Here is a 17,241-nt window from a genome sequence, read left to right on the forward strand (position 1 = left end):
AAAGCCTACCATGACAAACTCAGTAAGTTCTTTACATACCACCTATGTGATATCAACAACTTTCTTCCTCTACTGCATTAATTACTGTAGTTCTCCTATCTCCCCCTCCACAGTTTCAATGTATTACCCTTTTCCTCTCATGCCCGATTATTTCGCTCTTAATGTAGTTATTGCTAGATGCCACATCTCTAATATGTTACCTAGCATCTTGTCTCCTCTTCTGATGAGAAGCATTAAGCTTTGAAATACCTAGGTATAAAGAGTTTACTGCACTCCTAATTGATGTAATCTCCATATTGAATAAGCAATTGAATCTACATGCGTTAGTATATATTTTTCTGTTGTCGTTCTTTTATTCTTTATCTTTTATAATCCTACCTGCAGTATCCATGAGTATGTCTCAATATGAGAATGCTAATGTGGATACGATACTTGGATACAAATGTTAGCGCAGAAGAATGTTCTATAGTGATCATCATCAGCAGCAGCCTTGTCGTTTAATAGCGTTGGCGACCACACCTCTTTAATGCGGGCAGCTATCCATAGTCTAAAACAGCTCAACTTTTGACAATAATCCTATCCAGTCGATCAAGTTGTCTGTCAAAGTGCATCTGCCAGTGAATATCAAATGTTCTATGCTTTTTTTTTTGACGGTAAATATGTTCTAAGAACATCAATTGTCTTTTCATGATAGTTTCCATCATTCCTGCATCCAGATCTAGTCCATATTTCCTTGTTAGAAATGTGATCCTCCCAAACGACCCCTAACATTTGTCTCACAAAATAAATTTCTGTGCTATTAATGCATTTCTGCATTTTGAGGCAGATAGTCCAGTTTTCACAACCATATAACGACAGACCAAAGATACGCCTTAAGAATACATTCTCTAGTCTTGAGCTTGATGGTATTGGAACATAATACTGAGTTAAGTTTGATAAATGCTTATATATGTGATCTTATGTAACATTGCAATCTTTCTTAAATGTAATCCATGATCCAAGGTAACTGAATTTATCCGCCTGAGTAACTGTTACGGCTCCAATTGCTGCATAACACAAAGTTATGACTTCTTTGCCAGATATGACCATACTAAAAGTCTTCTTGCATTCTGGTTCAAACAAAGCTTTTCATTCTCATTTATTATTATTTCTAGAAGTTTCTGGAGATCTTCTTTAGATGTTGCAAAAAGAACGGTATCATCCACATAACACAAATTATTTAGTTGGCGTCCACCCATGAATATTCCAGTACAGTTATTCAAATGGCAGAAGATGCTTTCGCTATACAAATAAAAAAAATCGAAAATATAATAGTGATAGAAATAGTAAAATGTAGCTTTGTGTCAGTCATTTGACTGGCAGCAATTGTCAATTCCTACACTATTTATTGCAAAAGCATGAAACACTAACCGTAGATATAAAAAATAATTATCTACAATTTATAATTTTATATCTATATAATTATATTTTATGTTATATATTGTCATATATATATATATATATACTAGCAGGGGGGGTACCCGGCATTGCCCGAGTGTTTGGAGGTGTGTATGTAGGAGGGAGGGGGGGGCTGTTTTAATATAAAAAAAACACTATGTTATAAAAAATTGGAAAAACCAAAACAAAGCAAAATCACAAACAAATGTTAAAAAAAAAAAAAGGAAAAAAAGGTGTAAAAGAGGAAAAAAATGTTTAGGTAGGAAGACAGGCTCGAACCCGAAGCATCGAGGCTAAGGCAGGAAAAAAAAGCCTGACACATTACCTCTACGCCAAAGAGACACACAATTGAGAACGGATTAAATTAACCCTTTAAAAACACTTGCAGGTGGTTGAAACTAATGTCAACGTTTTCTAGGTCAAATGTGACGTCATTGTCATAGTAGCAGGAGGAGGCCAAGTTTAGGGTGAAGGAACACCCACACACATACCCACATACACACACACATACCCACACACACACACACATTTTAGCTTTTATATTTATAGATGCCCCCTGCCCTGGTTTAGCTAATATATGACACGTAAAATTGAAAGGAATAAAAAACAAAACAAAAATGAAAGAATACCAAAGGAAAAAAAGGAAAAAAAAAAGAACCCCCAAAAAAAAGTTACCTCGTAAAATGCAAATATGTTTATTTAAATTTAATTTTTTTGTTATTTTTTAAATGGAAAAACAAAATTCAAAAAAATAAAACTTACGTGTATGATGAAAATATGTTTATTAGATTTTTGTATTTTTTCTTTGTTGTCGCTGTTAACCAATTTGAATATCGTCTGATTCCAACATCGATAGCGTAGTACTAATTGTGGTAATGAAACTCTCAGAAATGCAATGTATAGAAATAAATAATGAATAAGTAACCAATCCGAAAATAGGAAGTCAGCTACCCCCCCCTAGTATCACGTATGAAATCAGTGCAAACATAATAGAAGTATAAAGACAGTAAATAAAATATTAAAGCGACTAATCGGTGCAAGATTTGAAGAATGCTGACGGCTGACTGTTAAAGTTTCTTGTAAAAACTGGAATCCAATGTTAGTTCGTTTCGTTTAAATAATCCTCCGAATCGCAACCCCCCCCCCACCCCACTACAAAAAGAGAAAAAATATAAAGCTAGGAAAAAAAGGGAAAAAAAGAAGAAATCTATAAAATGGCACAAGTAACCCATAAAATAACTTGAATGTAAAGTTGCGTTTCACCCGACGGAAAAATGCCAATCCATATTTTTTTAAGCAACTAAGAACTCAAATTGGTGTTCCTCGTATATTCCCCTGTGAACGTATCTGCAGTGGTGTTAAGTAGTTGCGGGCGGAGTATGAATCAAATAGAGAAAAATGATTTTACAGCTTCCATTGATTCTAACCGATTGTGGCAGTGAACTCTCACCGGAAAAAAATATAGAAATATACGAATATCAAGGAACTGTAAGGGTAGTGGACCTATAGCACACCTCAGATCCTGTGCTGAAGTGTGGGGACATTACATTTGAATGTAATGTTGTGATTTTTAATCCTATTAACGTCAAACTCACACGGGAAAAAATGAATTCATTTTATTTATATAGAGATAATGTCAGAATATATATATATATATATGTACACACACACACACCTATAAAGTTGAGTTCTTTTTTCTGACATTGATAGTAAAAGCTTACTATTTTTATTTAATAGCTATTAAAAACAAACTTAACATACTCTGTCATGGATATGCGAGCGACTTCATGAAGGTTAACTAATTTGCATATTCCTTTTAAACACGAGTGTTCATTAGTTATTTATTTTATGGTTTTTATTAGAAAATTCTCTACCAAATTCTTCTCTGAATATTTGATCTACAGACTTGAAACTTGATATATAGGGTATTTGAACATCGGGAACACTTTCAATTTGGTTTTTAGCCTGTAGAAATAACTGCTTTGGGTCAAAATTGAAAAACAAAACAGTTGACCTTTCCAGGAGTAAATCAACTAACTTCTGAGTATACATACATATGCATTTTTAGTTTGAACTTACTTAACTTTTAGCCATTTTTATTCATTTGAGAGAAGGTCAGACGATTAAGACAAAAACTGAAGTGGTAAACAACAGAGGTTGCAGCACTAAATGTTTCGATTCCACAGATGACACCAAAGTCATTTTTTTTAAACATTTAAAGTCATTATATATATATATATATATATATATATATATATATATTAGTCCTCGCGTGAAAGAGCAGGACACAAAATGTTTTAAATAATAATAATAATAGAATAACAATAACAAAGACTTTCGCTGGCGAGGACTACTAACTAGTTATACAGTCCTTTTGAAATTTTCATCTCTATTTTTCTCGTTATGTACTGAATATTTGTTAATGAAACCTATATGAAATATGTTCCTTATTAAATTTTAAAGATTTTCTATTCTGAAAGAAGTTTAAAAAAATTAATCTAAAAAAGTTATTTTAATGTTTTTGTTAAAAAAAATTCAGATTTTCTCATTATTCAGAATTGTATACAAAGAGGGGGTTGCAAAAAATGTGTTGTGGTGTGAAGAGAAATACAAACTGAAACAGAGAATATTCAGACCTGTAATAATACAAAGAGGGGTTGCAAAAATAAGTTGTGGTGTGAGGAGAAATACAAACTGAAATGGAGAGAAGGAGAGTTTTAAAATATAATCTTAAAAAGATAAGATACAAGTTAGAAAAGCATTTGATCCAAGGCATGAAAATTGTTAAACAAAATGTTTTTACTATAGGCTTTAAAAATAAAGGTACAAGATTCAATTTGAAATTTATTTATCTTCAATGTGCACTTTTATAAATTTTACAAAGTAAGGTATAAAAATTTAATTTAAATTGAATAAAAAAATTACCTTGGATTTATTTTATGTAATGTATATTTTGTTACAATTTAAAAACATTATCTTTCATCTAGCAATTAATGATATAGATATAAAATTTTCAATGATTTTTTTTTTAAAAAGTGCAACAGAATGAGCTTCTTGACGCGCCCTATTTGCCTGGATAGAGTTCAAAATTGGCTTCGAAACCTAGTAGGTGATACCCTTTCCTCTTCCCCGTGACCACTTTCACTTAGAAGAGACGTTGCGAACCGGTCTCTGCTCTATCATTATTTTGATGGAAAGTGCTCGTCTGAGCTCAAATTTATGGTTCCTCTTTGCCAAACTTTCACAAAAACACTTGACTAGCTATAACTACTATCAACAATTTCTCCCACTCTCTATCTGTGCCTAAATCTAAATGCAGATTCCATGAACAAAGCTTCTTTCCTAGAACTGTCCACCTGTGGAACACTGTTCCACTGACTTGCTTCCCGGCTAACTATGACATGGTCATCTTCAAGTCTAATGTAAACAAGTTCTTGTTGAGCCATCACTTCAAATAATCCAAATTCTACATAGTCTACAGCATTAACGATTACTACACTACCATCTTACATTCTTTAACCCTTATCCTCGAGTGGCCTTCGGGCCTTGATAAATGGTGATTTCTTGTTTACAAAAAAAAAAAGTGTTAATTTTGTCAAAATTGGACTTCCTTTTTGAATTGGATTTTTTCCATTATCAATACTCATCAAATGCATTCCAATACAAAATCCCAAACACATCAAGTACATTTTTTTAAAAATCAGCACAGCCGTTTCTGAGCCCATAGGGAACGAACTCACATTAGAACCGATAGTGCAGCACCATAGAAATGAACTAACATCAAAACCCTCAGGTGTTACCATGTCAAGCTGTCTGAAAATATCAGCTTCTTGACTCATATGCATCGTATATTCAAGTTTATTTATTTTTTTATTTCTTTGCTAAATTTAATCATGTTCTGCAAAGCCAAAAACCAAAGCAACAATCGTGCCCCTCCACCATCTCTTTTTTGTTCTCTCGTACTTCCCAGTCTGAAGATACTGGCTTCCTGACTTAAACATTTTACTTTAGAAAACAACATTTTTAACAAAGTGACAACATTTTACTTTGGAAAACAATAACAAAAGGCAGAAATAGGATCTCCTATAAACTATTTTTCCAAGATCAAATAGTTTTTTCTCATCCTTTTGAGGTTGATAGGCTGTTAAACACAACTAATGAACAGAAAACCAAATAATATAAAAATGCTCGTTCATAACTCGCATAGACTTTCATAATGTTTATATAAGTTTATTTATAAAGTTCTAGTTTGTATTGAGCACTTTTGAAAAAAAAATTGGTTTTAATTTCATTTATTAATATATTTGAACTTATATATAAAATTATTAATGTGTAATCTATTGGTTTATCTATTGAGCTTGGGTTAAATTGTTTAAATCTGTAAAAAGTGAGCTTTTAAAACCAGTTAAATAAAAAAGAGACAAAATTATCTTCTTTCTGCTGTAATAAAAAAGCCATCTGAAATGTTTCCCTCATTATTTAAGTAATTAAATCAACAACTAAAATTTCAAAAATACTTGAACTATTTGCCAAATTCGTCTTGTGAACTGCCAGATCAAGGGGGACATTTTAGCTAATAGTAAATCTATCCACTAATATGAAAATATATTGTGTTTTAATAGTAAATAACACTGAAATGGTTAAAGTACCCTAAAACAGATAAAAAAAAAAAAAAAACTCAATGTTTGTGCTTATGTGCCGTTTGTAATTGTTAATTTTGTTTTCCAGGGAAATTGATAAAATTGGAGTAGAGCTTCGATCTAAACGCTATCCTCAGTTACGCCATGCTAATTCCGAAGGCTTTTCTGGAGATCCACGAAGACGAAGCGCTTCTGTTGCAGAAGTGAAAGAGTTGGCGACAGGACGTCTGCAAGAGGAATTACGTAAAGCACAAAAAGTAAGTGAAACGTTTTTAGTTGAACATTTGAACTGCTTTTACCTGTTGCAAAAAAAGTTTTTTTTTCTTTTTTTTTCATGAAAATTTTTTTAAATTGCATGATTTTTGGGGGATATTTTTTTTTCTTTCTTTTTTTTGTTGATCGTAGTTTTCATCAAATCAAAATATTTTATCAGTAATTTTTAGGAAAGTTGTTGTGCGAATCGGATTTCAGCACAAAGCTTATGAAGATCATGCCTCAGGATTGTCTTGAAATTATTCTCCTTGTTGGCCGCAACTATTTATTAAACCTTGCAGTTTTTTTCATAAAGTAGCATCGTCCAGCGATTGCATACAAAGTCGAGGAAATTTTGGCTCAGAAAACTCATATGCAGAAGCTCATATGCAGAAGCAACATTATTATTCTCATCTCACAGCTTTGCTTGTCACATGCAGAGACATTTGGAAATCAATGGATTTTGATGTTGACTCTTTCTCGATTTTCATCAGAGCCTTGTTAGTTGGTAGCAATGATCGTATCATGCTCCTACTACTAGTTAGGACTAGTTGAACTTTTTTTGGAGGTGGTGGTAGTTGTTGGTGCTTGGGTAATAGTGTGTGCATGTGTTTGTTTTGTTTAAAATATATTGAAAGCGTTATACAGTTCTGCCAACTTGATCTTCTTCTGATATCCTGATGATGACTCGTGTAAGTCGAAAGCTTGAAAATAATAAATCAACAAAAATGTATTCTTGTGTTTCCTTTATTTTTTATCTAGATCATTTAGAAACAACAAAAAAAAAACAACTCTCATAAGTTATTCATTTCTTTCTACAATGTTTGTCTAAATGAATATTGCCCATATATTAAATAACGGGTAACGGGGGGGGGGAGATGCGACAACGTTGTCTGGGATTGAATGAGGATCAATAAATATTCCACTCTTTTATTGTCAGCAAAATTGGTGAAATCTTCCATTTTCTTTAATCAACTCCATTGATTGTCTGCACTAGTTAGGAAACCCACCCCCCACCCCGGCAGTGTATTGAGAGGAAGCTTTACATGCCACCCTGCAGTTACTTAATCCACAATACATTGTAGTCTATATTGCACTGTAGAGAATCTACTATTTTATAAAATTAGCTGTAAATAATGGCTTCACTTAAAAGTCAAGTATTATGATTCAATTGTGTTCTAAACAGAAACAGGCATTTCGAACGTATCTCTGTCTTTTAAAAGTATCTGCTGATGATTTTATATGCTGAGTCTTTTCGCTTGTGTGGTAATAAAACTTCTCAAATGCTCATGTGATGTTAGGTTGTATAAAAGTATTACCTTTGGTCAGTTTTCGATACTTATCAGATGCATTCCGATACAAAACGTATCTAAGAACACTACCAAACACATCAAGTATCTTCATGTAAAATTGTTTAAAAATCAGCCCATCCATTTCCGAATCGATAAAGAATGAACTCATATACACCAACACAGTTCCTTTTATATAATAGTAGAATATATGAGCGATTGGGGCCGTATGTATGATACTTCTAGAGGTGCGTTGAGGGCAGGGAGATGAAGCATAGCTATTATTTATTTGTAATACGAGTCCATAAGAAAAAACATGAAGCAGTAATTTATTTATGACATGTTTTCAAAGTTATCCTCCAAAAACACACCTACTGAAAAAGTGATCTAAAAGCATTAAATAAAAAAAGGTAAATATAAAAATAAAATGGTTACATGTCCTTAAAAAAGTTATCTGGTCCTGAAGTAAGTGATCTTTTTATATTAAATTTATATGCAAAAATATTTTTCAGCATAATAACATCACTATTAGCAGCAGCTTCTTTGTATTATTTGAATTACAGCTCTCTTTGTATTATTTGAATTACAGCTCTCATCTTGGATGTTATTTATACGTTTCGATTGATGTAACCTTCTTCAGGTGCATCGTGTCAAAACTCTGGAATCTGTATTTTAAATGGAACTCTTTATTTAATCCACAAAGGTAGCTCCTGTTCCATGACCTTAAATAATTTATAATTACATTCTTAGTGACGTTTATAATTGCATTCTTAGTGATGTTTATAATTACATTCTTAGTGATGTTTATAATTGCATTCTTAGTGACGTTTATAATTACATTCTTAGTGACGTTTATAATTACATTCTTAGTGACGTTTATAATTACATTCTTAGTGACGTTCATAATTGCATTCTTAGTGACGTTTATAATTACATTCTTAGTGACGTTTATAATTACATTCTTAGTGACGTTTATAATTACATTCTTAGTGACGTTTATAATTACATTCTTAGTGACGTTTATAATTACATTCTTAGTGACGTTTATAATTACATTCTTAGTGACGTTTATAATTACATTCTTAGTGACGTTTATAATTGCATTCTTAGTGACGTTTATAATTACATTCTTAGTGACGTTTATAATTACATTCTTAGTGACGTTCATAATTACATTCTTAGTGACGTTCATAATTGCATTCTTAGTGACGTTTATAATTACATTCTTAGTGACGTTTATAATTGCATTCTTAGTGACGTTTATAATTACATTCTTAGTGACGTTTATAATTACATTCTTAGTGACGTTTATAATTACATTCTTGGTGACGTTCATAATTGCATTCTTAGTGACGTTTATAATTACATTCTTAGTGACGTTTATAATTGCATTCTTAGTGACGTTTATAATTGCATTCTTAGTGACGTTTATAATTGCATTCTTAGTGACGTTTATAATTACATTCTTAGTGACGTTTATAATTGCATTCTTAGTGACGTTTATAATTACATTCTTAGTGACGTTTATAATTACATTCTTAGTGACGTTTATAATTACATTCTTAGTGACGTTTATAATTACATTCTTAGTGACGTTTATAATTGCATTCTTAGTGACGTTCATAATTACATTCTTAGTGACGTTTATAATTACATTCTTAGTGACGTATATAATTACATTCTTAACGTTTATAATTACATTCTTAGTGACGTTTATAATTACATTCTTAGCGACGTTTATAATTGCATTCTTAGTGACGTTCATAATTACATTCTTAGTGACGTTTATAATTACATTCTTAGTGACGTTCATAATTGTATTCTTAGTGACGTTTATAATTACATTCTTAGTGACGTTTATAATTGCATTCTTAGTGACGTTTATAATTGCATTCTTAGTGACGTTTATAATTGCATTCTTAGTGACGTTTATAATTACAGTCTTAGTGACGTTTATAATTGCATTCTTAGTGACGTTTATAATTACATTCTTAGTGACGTTTATAATTACATTCTTAGTGACGTTTATAATTACATTCTTAGTGACGTTTATAATTACATTCTTAGTGACGTTCATAATTGCATTCTTAGTGACGTTCATAATTGCATTCTTAGTGACGTTCATAATTGCATTCTTAGTGACGTTCATAATTACATTCTTAGTGACGTTTATAATTACATTCTTAGTGACGTTTATAATTACATTCTTAGTGACGTTCATAATTGCATTCTTAGTGACGTTTATAATTACATTCTTAGTGACGTTTATAATTGCATTCTTAGTGACGTTTATAATTGCATTCTTAGTGACGTTCATAATTACATTCTTAGTGACGTTTATAATTACATTCTTAGTGACGTTCATAATTGCATTCTTAGTGACGTTTATAATTACATTCTTAGTGACGTTCATAATTACATTCTTAGTGACGTTCATAATTGCATTCTTAGTGACGTTTATAATTACATTCTTAGTGACGTTTATAATTACATTCTTAGTGACGTTTATAATTGCATTCTTAGTGACGTTTATAATTACATTCTTAGTGACGTTTATAATTACATTCTTAGTGACGTTCATAATTGCATTCTTAGTGACGTTTATAATTACATTCTTAGTGACGTTTATAATTGCATTCTTAGTGACGTTTATAATTACATTCTTAGTGACGTTTATAATTACATTCTTAGTGACGTTCATAATTGCATTCTTAGTGACGTTTATAATTACATTCTTAGTGACGTTTATAATTGCATTCTTAGTGACGTTTATAATTGCATTCTTAGTGACGTTTATAATTGCATTCTTAGTGACGTTTATAATTACATTCTTAGTGACGTTTATAATTACATTCTTAGTGACGTTTATAATTACATTCTTAGTGACGTTTATAATTACATTCTTAGTGACGTTTATAATTACATTCTTAGTGACGTTTATAATTGCATTCTTAGTGACGTTCATAATTACATTCTTAGTGACGTTTATAATTACATTCTTAGTGACGTATATAATTACATTCTTAACGTTTATAATTACATTCTTAGTGACGTTTATAATTACATTCTTAGCGACGTTTATAATTGCATTCTTAGTGACGTTCATAATTACATTCTTAGTGACGTTTATAATTACATTCTTAGTGACGTTCATAATTGTATTCTTAGTGACGTTTATAATTACATTCTTAGTGACGTTTATAATTGCATTCTTAGTGACGTTTATAATTGCATTCTTAGTGACGTTTATAATTGCATTCTTAGTGACGTTTATAATTACAGTCTTAGTGACGTTTATAATTGCATTCTTAGTGACGTTTATAATTACATTCTTAGTGACGTTTATAATTACATTCTTAGTGACGTTTATAATTACATTCTTAGTGACGTTTATAATTACATTCTTAGTGACGTTTCTGAATTTTTTAGATGAGGATTGGTTATTCATATTATTTGGATTCATTGGACTACTGTTCTCATCTTGAGTGTGATTTTCACAACGTTTCGGTCGATGTAATCTCCAACCTTCTTCAGTTGTATCTTGTCGAACTTGGGAATGTTTCTGTCGAGCTCGGGAATTTGGACGGAATTTTGAGCGGAACCCTTTATTTACTTCACGGGGGTAGCGTGCTCTTGTTCCATCAGCCATGACTGGATAGAGGTCCTAAGTAATTTGAAATTGTATTTTTTGGTCACCCACATTGAGGATTGAACCCTCAACCTTTAGGAGAATATCACTTTTTACAATTAATTTTTCCAAGTACTCTAATCACTACTAAGTGACAAAAAGAAAACGATTAAACACTTATATTTCAAACGTCTGTGAACACATGAAAACCAATAAAATAACATGAATAAGCAATTTAGTCTCGACTTTGATGTAATCTGACATGTTCAAATAATGAAAACTGTATATTGCCGCATAATTCCCAATCTTCAATAAATGATCTAAATATAACAGAATTTATTTGCGTTTACAAATAATACATTAAATATATTGAACATGTTAACCTTCCTAAGACATGGACATAATGAAAGATTTGCCAAATATGAATAGAGGCAGATGAAGAGGACTGGTTTAAATGTTGTGAATACTGACATATGTCACAGAACTGATTTTGGATAAAATAGGAGCAGTGGACAAGTAATACTATCGGTTCAGTGATTAAACCAAAAAGGGACAACAAGGAAGTATACTTCTGGGCTATGCTTTGTATAGTGATGACCACATGACTAAATTAATGAATGATTGACTCCTTTATTATCAAGGTTTCTGAGATTCCACATATTAGGGGGAAAATCAAACCGATTATGTACTGAACCATGCTTTGCTTTTTAGGTGAAATACTGGTTGTGGTTAATTACATACTTTTTATTTAGCATAGTAGCTAGAGTATGTGTAAATCGCCCAAGAAACTGTTCAATCTTTGGTCCTGTCATACAAAAATTTAAAAATAATGGTACTTAAGGCCAAAACACAGCATTATAAGGTCAATGATAAATAAGCTAATCCAAGGGAAGAAGTGGTACCCTCCCCGACACCTTCAGTGAATGAAAAGGAAAACTTTAAGCTGCTCTCGACTACAGTTAACCATTTTACTAATTATTAGAATGTTCAGTTGGGCTAGGAGACCAAGGTTCAATCCTTGGTGGATGAAAAAAAATGGTACTTAATGTTCTTTTGCATTTAGTATTTTAATGTGAGGATCAAGAGTGAGTGGAGTAATCCCAATAAAGGAATGGTGCGATCCCCAAGGAAACCTTTGGGTGCCCCTACTACAGTCGATCCATTTTTATTTTTAAGGCTTTGGTTAAAAAGAGGGAAACTTAACAAGAGAACATCCCTATTTGCTTTTTTGCTTGCATAATAAGATAAAGTACAAAATGGACTTTGCAATCTAGTGGAGATGATCTCTTCTCTTCAGTCCCATCCTTACTTAGAGGCGTTGCTAGTCTTTTTCTACTCTATCGTTATTTCCATTGAAGGTGATCGACTGATTCCTTCTTGTGAAATATTCACAGCAAGAACTCATCTTTTTACAACTACAAAGAACTTTCCTTTTTTCCTCCATGTACCTAACAACAAACGGAATTTCCATGAACAGAGTTTCTTTCCAAGAACTTCCTATATGTAGAACACATTACCATGGGACCACTTCTCTGTGGGTAGAAACATGGTCGTTTTCAAAGCCAATGCATATTCAAGATTTTTTTTTTTTAATATATATAACTATCTCGTCTATACTGTGAAATGTGAATTGATATAAAAAAACATGTTTTTTGTGTGTTATAATATGCGTTTCAAGTTAGTTCATCTTGTCACTACTTGGCTCCTTATGTGAGTTATCTATATATTAACAGGATAGCGTGTGTGTTATTTATTTTGTGTGTCACGCTTACATCCGAGTGACTGTCATTTAATTTTTATGAACTTTAATTTCTTGTAATAAATAATTTTACCAAGAATTCTTCATAAGTTTTGGTTTCAGTTTAGATTATGGCTGACGGAACTCAAGTTATATATATACATATATTTTTTTCATAAGTTTTGGTTTTGATTTCGATTCAAGCTGATGCACCCAAGTCATATGGATATATTTTTTTATTTTCGAAATCACAACTTTATAACGTATAAAAATCGATAGAATATTAACTCTATAATAATTATACAAAATCTGCAAGATCATATTTAAGCATACTTTACAACCGGGCTACACTGGGCGTCCCTGCTAGTTTAGATAAATACTTTTGCAATTTTAACAAAAAAGCTACAATAATATCAGAGCATCTCCATTTACGCTAAATATCTACAGAATGCCAACATCAATATATTACATATGAATGAGTCCCCTGTGAAATTTCCACAGGTCCCACTAGTTATATTAATAATAACTTAATGACGTCATCAATTATGCATGGAGAAAAACAATATTAATTCCATGGAATTTCCCTATTCTCTTTTAATGTTTCTCTCGTTGTTTTCTGCACTTAAATATTTTTCCTTTTTTACCTCTTTTCGTAGCGTGAGATAATCCGACGTCTTCATTTTAAAGATTAACTTAATCCTCAATTTATAAAACTACATGCAATAAAAAAACAAACCAAAAATGTCGTTTCACATTCTTTTTCTAGTTATGTTTTAATGAAGAATAAAATTTAATGAATTTGCCTTGAAACCAGATTGGCATAAATGTCCTGTCTAGCTAAGAATCTCTGTTCAGCTCTCTCTCCCCTCCTCTCTCTTCTCTCTCCTTCTCTCTCCCCCTCCATTCCTCCCTAAACACTTTGATATCTTAAATTAGTATCTGTAATCTAATATATACGACTATGTCGACTGAATTTTCTTTTACACCCTCTCTCTTTGTCTTCGTTATCCCTTATCATGAGCATTTCTATTTCCCAAAGAAAGAAAGGAAATCAGAATTATACTCAAGGATAAGTACAAAAAGTTAAATCGACAGTTTTTTAAAGTAAAGAAACAACAACCGTGTATATTAATTGAACTTTTTTACTAATGGTGTACAAACAGTAAAAGGGAAAATAATGAGGGTTTGCAAACAGACATATTCACATGATCTGATGTTTGAAGGAATGGTCTAATAAAAGATGCATGCGTTTCGGCCGCAATTGCACTTTGGAACTGTATCTTAATGCAGTCAACAGTTCAACGCAATAGTGAAAATGGAAAAAGAGGCAGGAACCGTTGTTGAGAGTTGGGAAGGTGCCAATCGACCGTACAACTAACAAGAAAGACACAAGGCAAAGAGATAACGGTAATAGCAAAGAAGGATAACAAATACAAATGTTTGGTTAAAGACGATAGGATATCCTGTTTTATTTCCTGAGAATTGAGATGATAATTTATTGGCAGTGGAAATTCTGTATTCAGGACCAGTCAGAACAAGACAGAATCAATCCCTGGAAACCGGTAGCTGAACGTCAGTAGGTACTGGAGTAGGTGGCTGGATGTTAGTTGGTTCTGGAACAGATGAGACCGCGCCACCTCAGCATTTGAATTTATATAAATTGGCCTATATGATTCCTAAGGGAGCAATGATTGATTTTAACCAATCCACATGACACTTAAAAGAACAAAGGGAGACAACCACATTGACTAGCCTATGAGTGTCTTATAAATATCAGTAAAATAGTTTAGAATCTCAATTGTAATGATTTTAATAGTTTCTGAAAATTTAGTTGAAATCGAGTCTGAAACGGCAAAGCCATGATTGTGTGATACCATGAACTGCGCCCTCTCCAACATATACAGTCTGGACCACTGAGAAATGATGAGAAAGTGAGATAAGTGTGTGGTGATAAGGAAGCCAGTGAATCTATTGAACTCCCCAGACAGGATAGCACTCTGACGGTTGTTAGTTTTTAAACTGAGGGGGGAAAAAAAACCCCGATGTGTCCAGTTTTGATGGTCAGCTGGATGTGGTTGAAAGAAAGTTGAGGCATTTAAGATTTCTATTCAAGAGTAAATATATTTATGAGACTGCCCGTTGAAAGGAGTTTATTAAAAAGAGAGTCGGAGAGTCACTGACTCTGCATCATACAAAGAAGGTTACTGGGGTTTACACTAGATAGCAATTAGCGGACAGCAGTTGGCATCTTTAGCCACGACAATATCACACGCATACACACACCAGACTACAAGTGAGTTAAACCTACAACTAGTTTTGTGTGGCTTTTACCGTAGCATGACCATCGAGACGATCATCCTGGAACAGTTGCACATAAACAAACATCAACTTTATGAATTATTAATAGGACGCAAACAAATTTATTTTATACGTGATTTCGCTCATATTTAATAGATATATTTGACTTTGGATCATCGACTTTATTGCATTTTGTCCAAAATACTCTCTTGGTATTTAATCTTTTATATATAAAATAAACATGATTTCTTCCCCTTTCCAATATTTATGATTAATAGCTCCATTTAGGTTGATAAAATAATCTGTTTCTTTAATCAGATATGACAAATAAAAAAATATTTTCAATCGATTTCATAGATTTTAATATTTAATATTTTATTTATTACAAGTCATAAATAGAGGAAAGCAAAGGATGTCTTATCCTAACAGTCAGAAATCCTGATATTTCAATCATCAGGTATTTATGTAATAACAGATAATTCAATGTTTATATTTAATCCCGATCAATATTTTATTTATTAGTCATAAATAGAGGTAAGCGAAGTCATATTTACAGTCAGAGATCTTGATACTGTTATTCCAATCACTGAGTACTAATTTTGTAATGTTACCCAACACGTTGTAGCCTCAGTTGCAAAGTAGACAAAGAATAGGAAAGAACTTCAACTTGCTTTTTGCTGTTGTAACAACAACATTTACTTCCTCATTCTCCCACCACGCGTGACTTATTGTTATGGCTGTGACGTCACCCACGTATCTAACGTGATCTCAAACGTCATCCATGTATCTAACATAATCGTCTTCTCTAACGTGCTTATTTTCCTTTTTATAGTGTTTTTCTTTACCAGTGACATCCACATTCTGTTATAGTTTTATAATAGACAAGTATCTGGATATTTACCAATAAAAAAGACGAAAAAGAAGTTTTCATTTATCCATTTTTTAAATTTCAATATTTTTGCATCCAATATTTCGTCTCATACAACTTTGATTTTTGTTTTTTACACATCCATTATATCCTCTCAAGCATTATCGTCCTCTTTGGCAGTAGGGCTGCTTTATTGCTAATCGCCTTTTTCCTGATTCAAAAAAGCTAACCTGGTTCTCAGTGGGTGACCCAGTGGGAAGATCGCATTTATATATATATATATATATATATAGCGCTAGTACTGTACTATTGCGCTATTTCAGTTGAAACTTTGCATTATTTACTTATATGCAATTACTATCATAATTAGTAAAATTATATATATATATATAATATATATAATGAATATTTGCTTAAAACAGTTTCCCCAAACATTATTGGACTGGGTTTCTCTTAGCTTACCACTGAACTCCTAGCGCTCCTTCTTATGTACACAAAGAATCTTTTTTTTTTCAAGTGGAAACATCAATATAAAATCCAAAGTATATATTTCAAAAGTAATTCCATATTTGATCATTACAATTATCATCAAAATATATAAGAGTTCATTTTTTGGTTTCATTTCTTATGAATCAGATGATTCTATTATTGGCATTGGTTTCTCTGATATCTTTTTAGCCAGAATTTCTTTTACAGAAACACTTACAATATTTACAGAAGAGACAACGTGGAGGTTATTAACATCCTAATTGATTCGAATTTGGTGCACCCAGGCGACTACCTTTAGATTCTTTCAAATTGAAAACAGCAATGTAAAATAATGGTGTACGAAACAATATCAACTCTATTATTATGTTATCTTAACTTTTACTTTGAAAAATTGTGTATAAAAATATATATTAATAGCCCCTTAAATAATATATATTAATAGCCCCTTAAATAATATATATTAATAGCCCCTTAAATAATATATATTAATAGCCCCTTAAATAATATATATTAATAGCCCCTTAAATAATATATATTAATAGCCCCTTAAATAATATATATTAATAGCCCCTTAAATAATATATATTAATAGCCCCTTAAAT

The 17,241-nt window shown here is 31.8% G+C and overlaps 1 protein-coding gene across 2 annotated transcripts in view; it reads left to right on the forward strand.

Annotated features, from left to right (window-relative positions):
* LOC145241508 (guanine nucleotide exchange factor for Rab-3A-like) overlaps positions 1 to 17,241 on the forward strand; it is a 299,829-nt gene that overhangs the window by 118,674 nt on the left and 163,914 nt on the right. For both annotated transcript variants that reach the window (XM_080104544.1, XM_080104543.1), the window contains exon 3: positions 6,166 to 6,334. In XM_080104544.1, the coding sequence (XP_079960670.1) occupies positions 6,166 to 6,334 (169 nt within the window). The remainder of the gene's footprint in view (positions 1 to 6,165; positions 6,335 to 17,241) is intronic.

This window comes from Euprymna scolopes, chromosome 20, assembly GCF_053919585.1.
Source record: "Euprymna scolopes isolate OS-2025 chromosome 20, ASM5391958v1, whole genome shotgun sequence".
In the NCBI taxonomy this organism is placed as follows: domain Eukaryota; kingdom Metazoa; phylum Mollusca; class Cephalopoda; order Sepiida; family Sepiolidae; genus Euprymna; species Euprymna scolopes.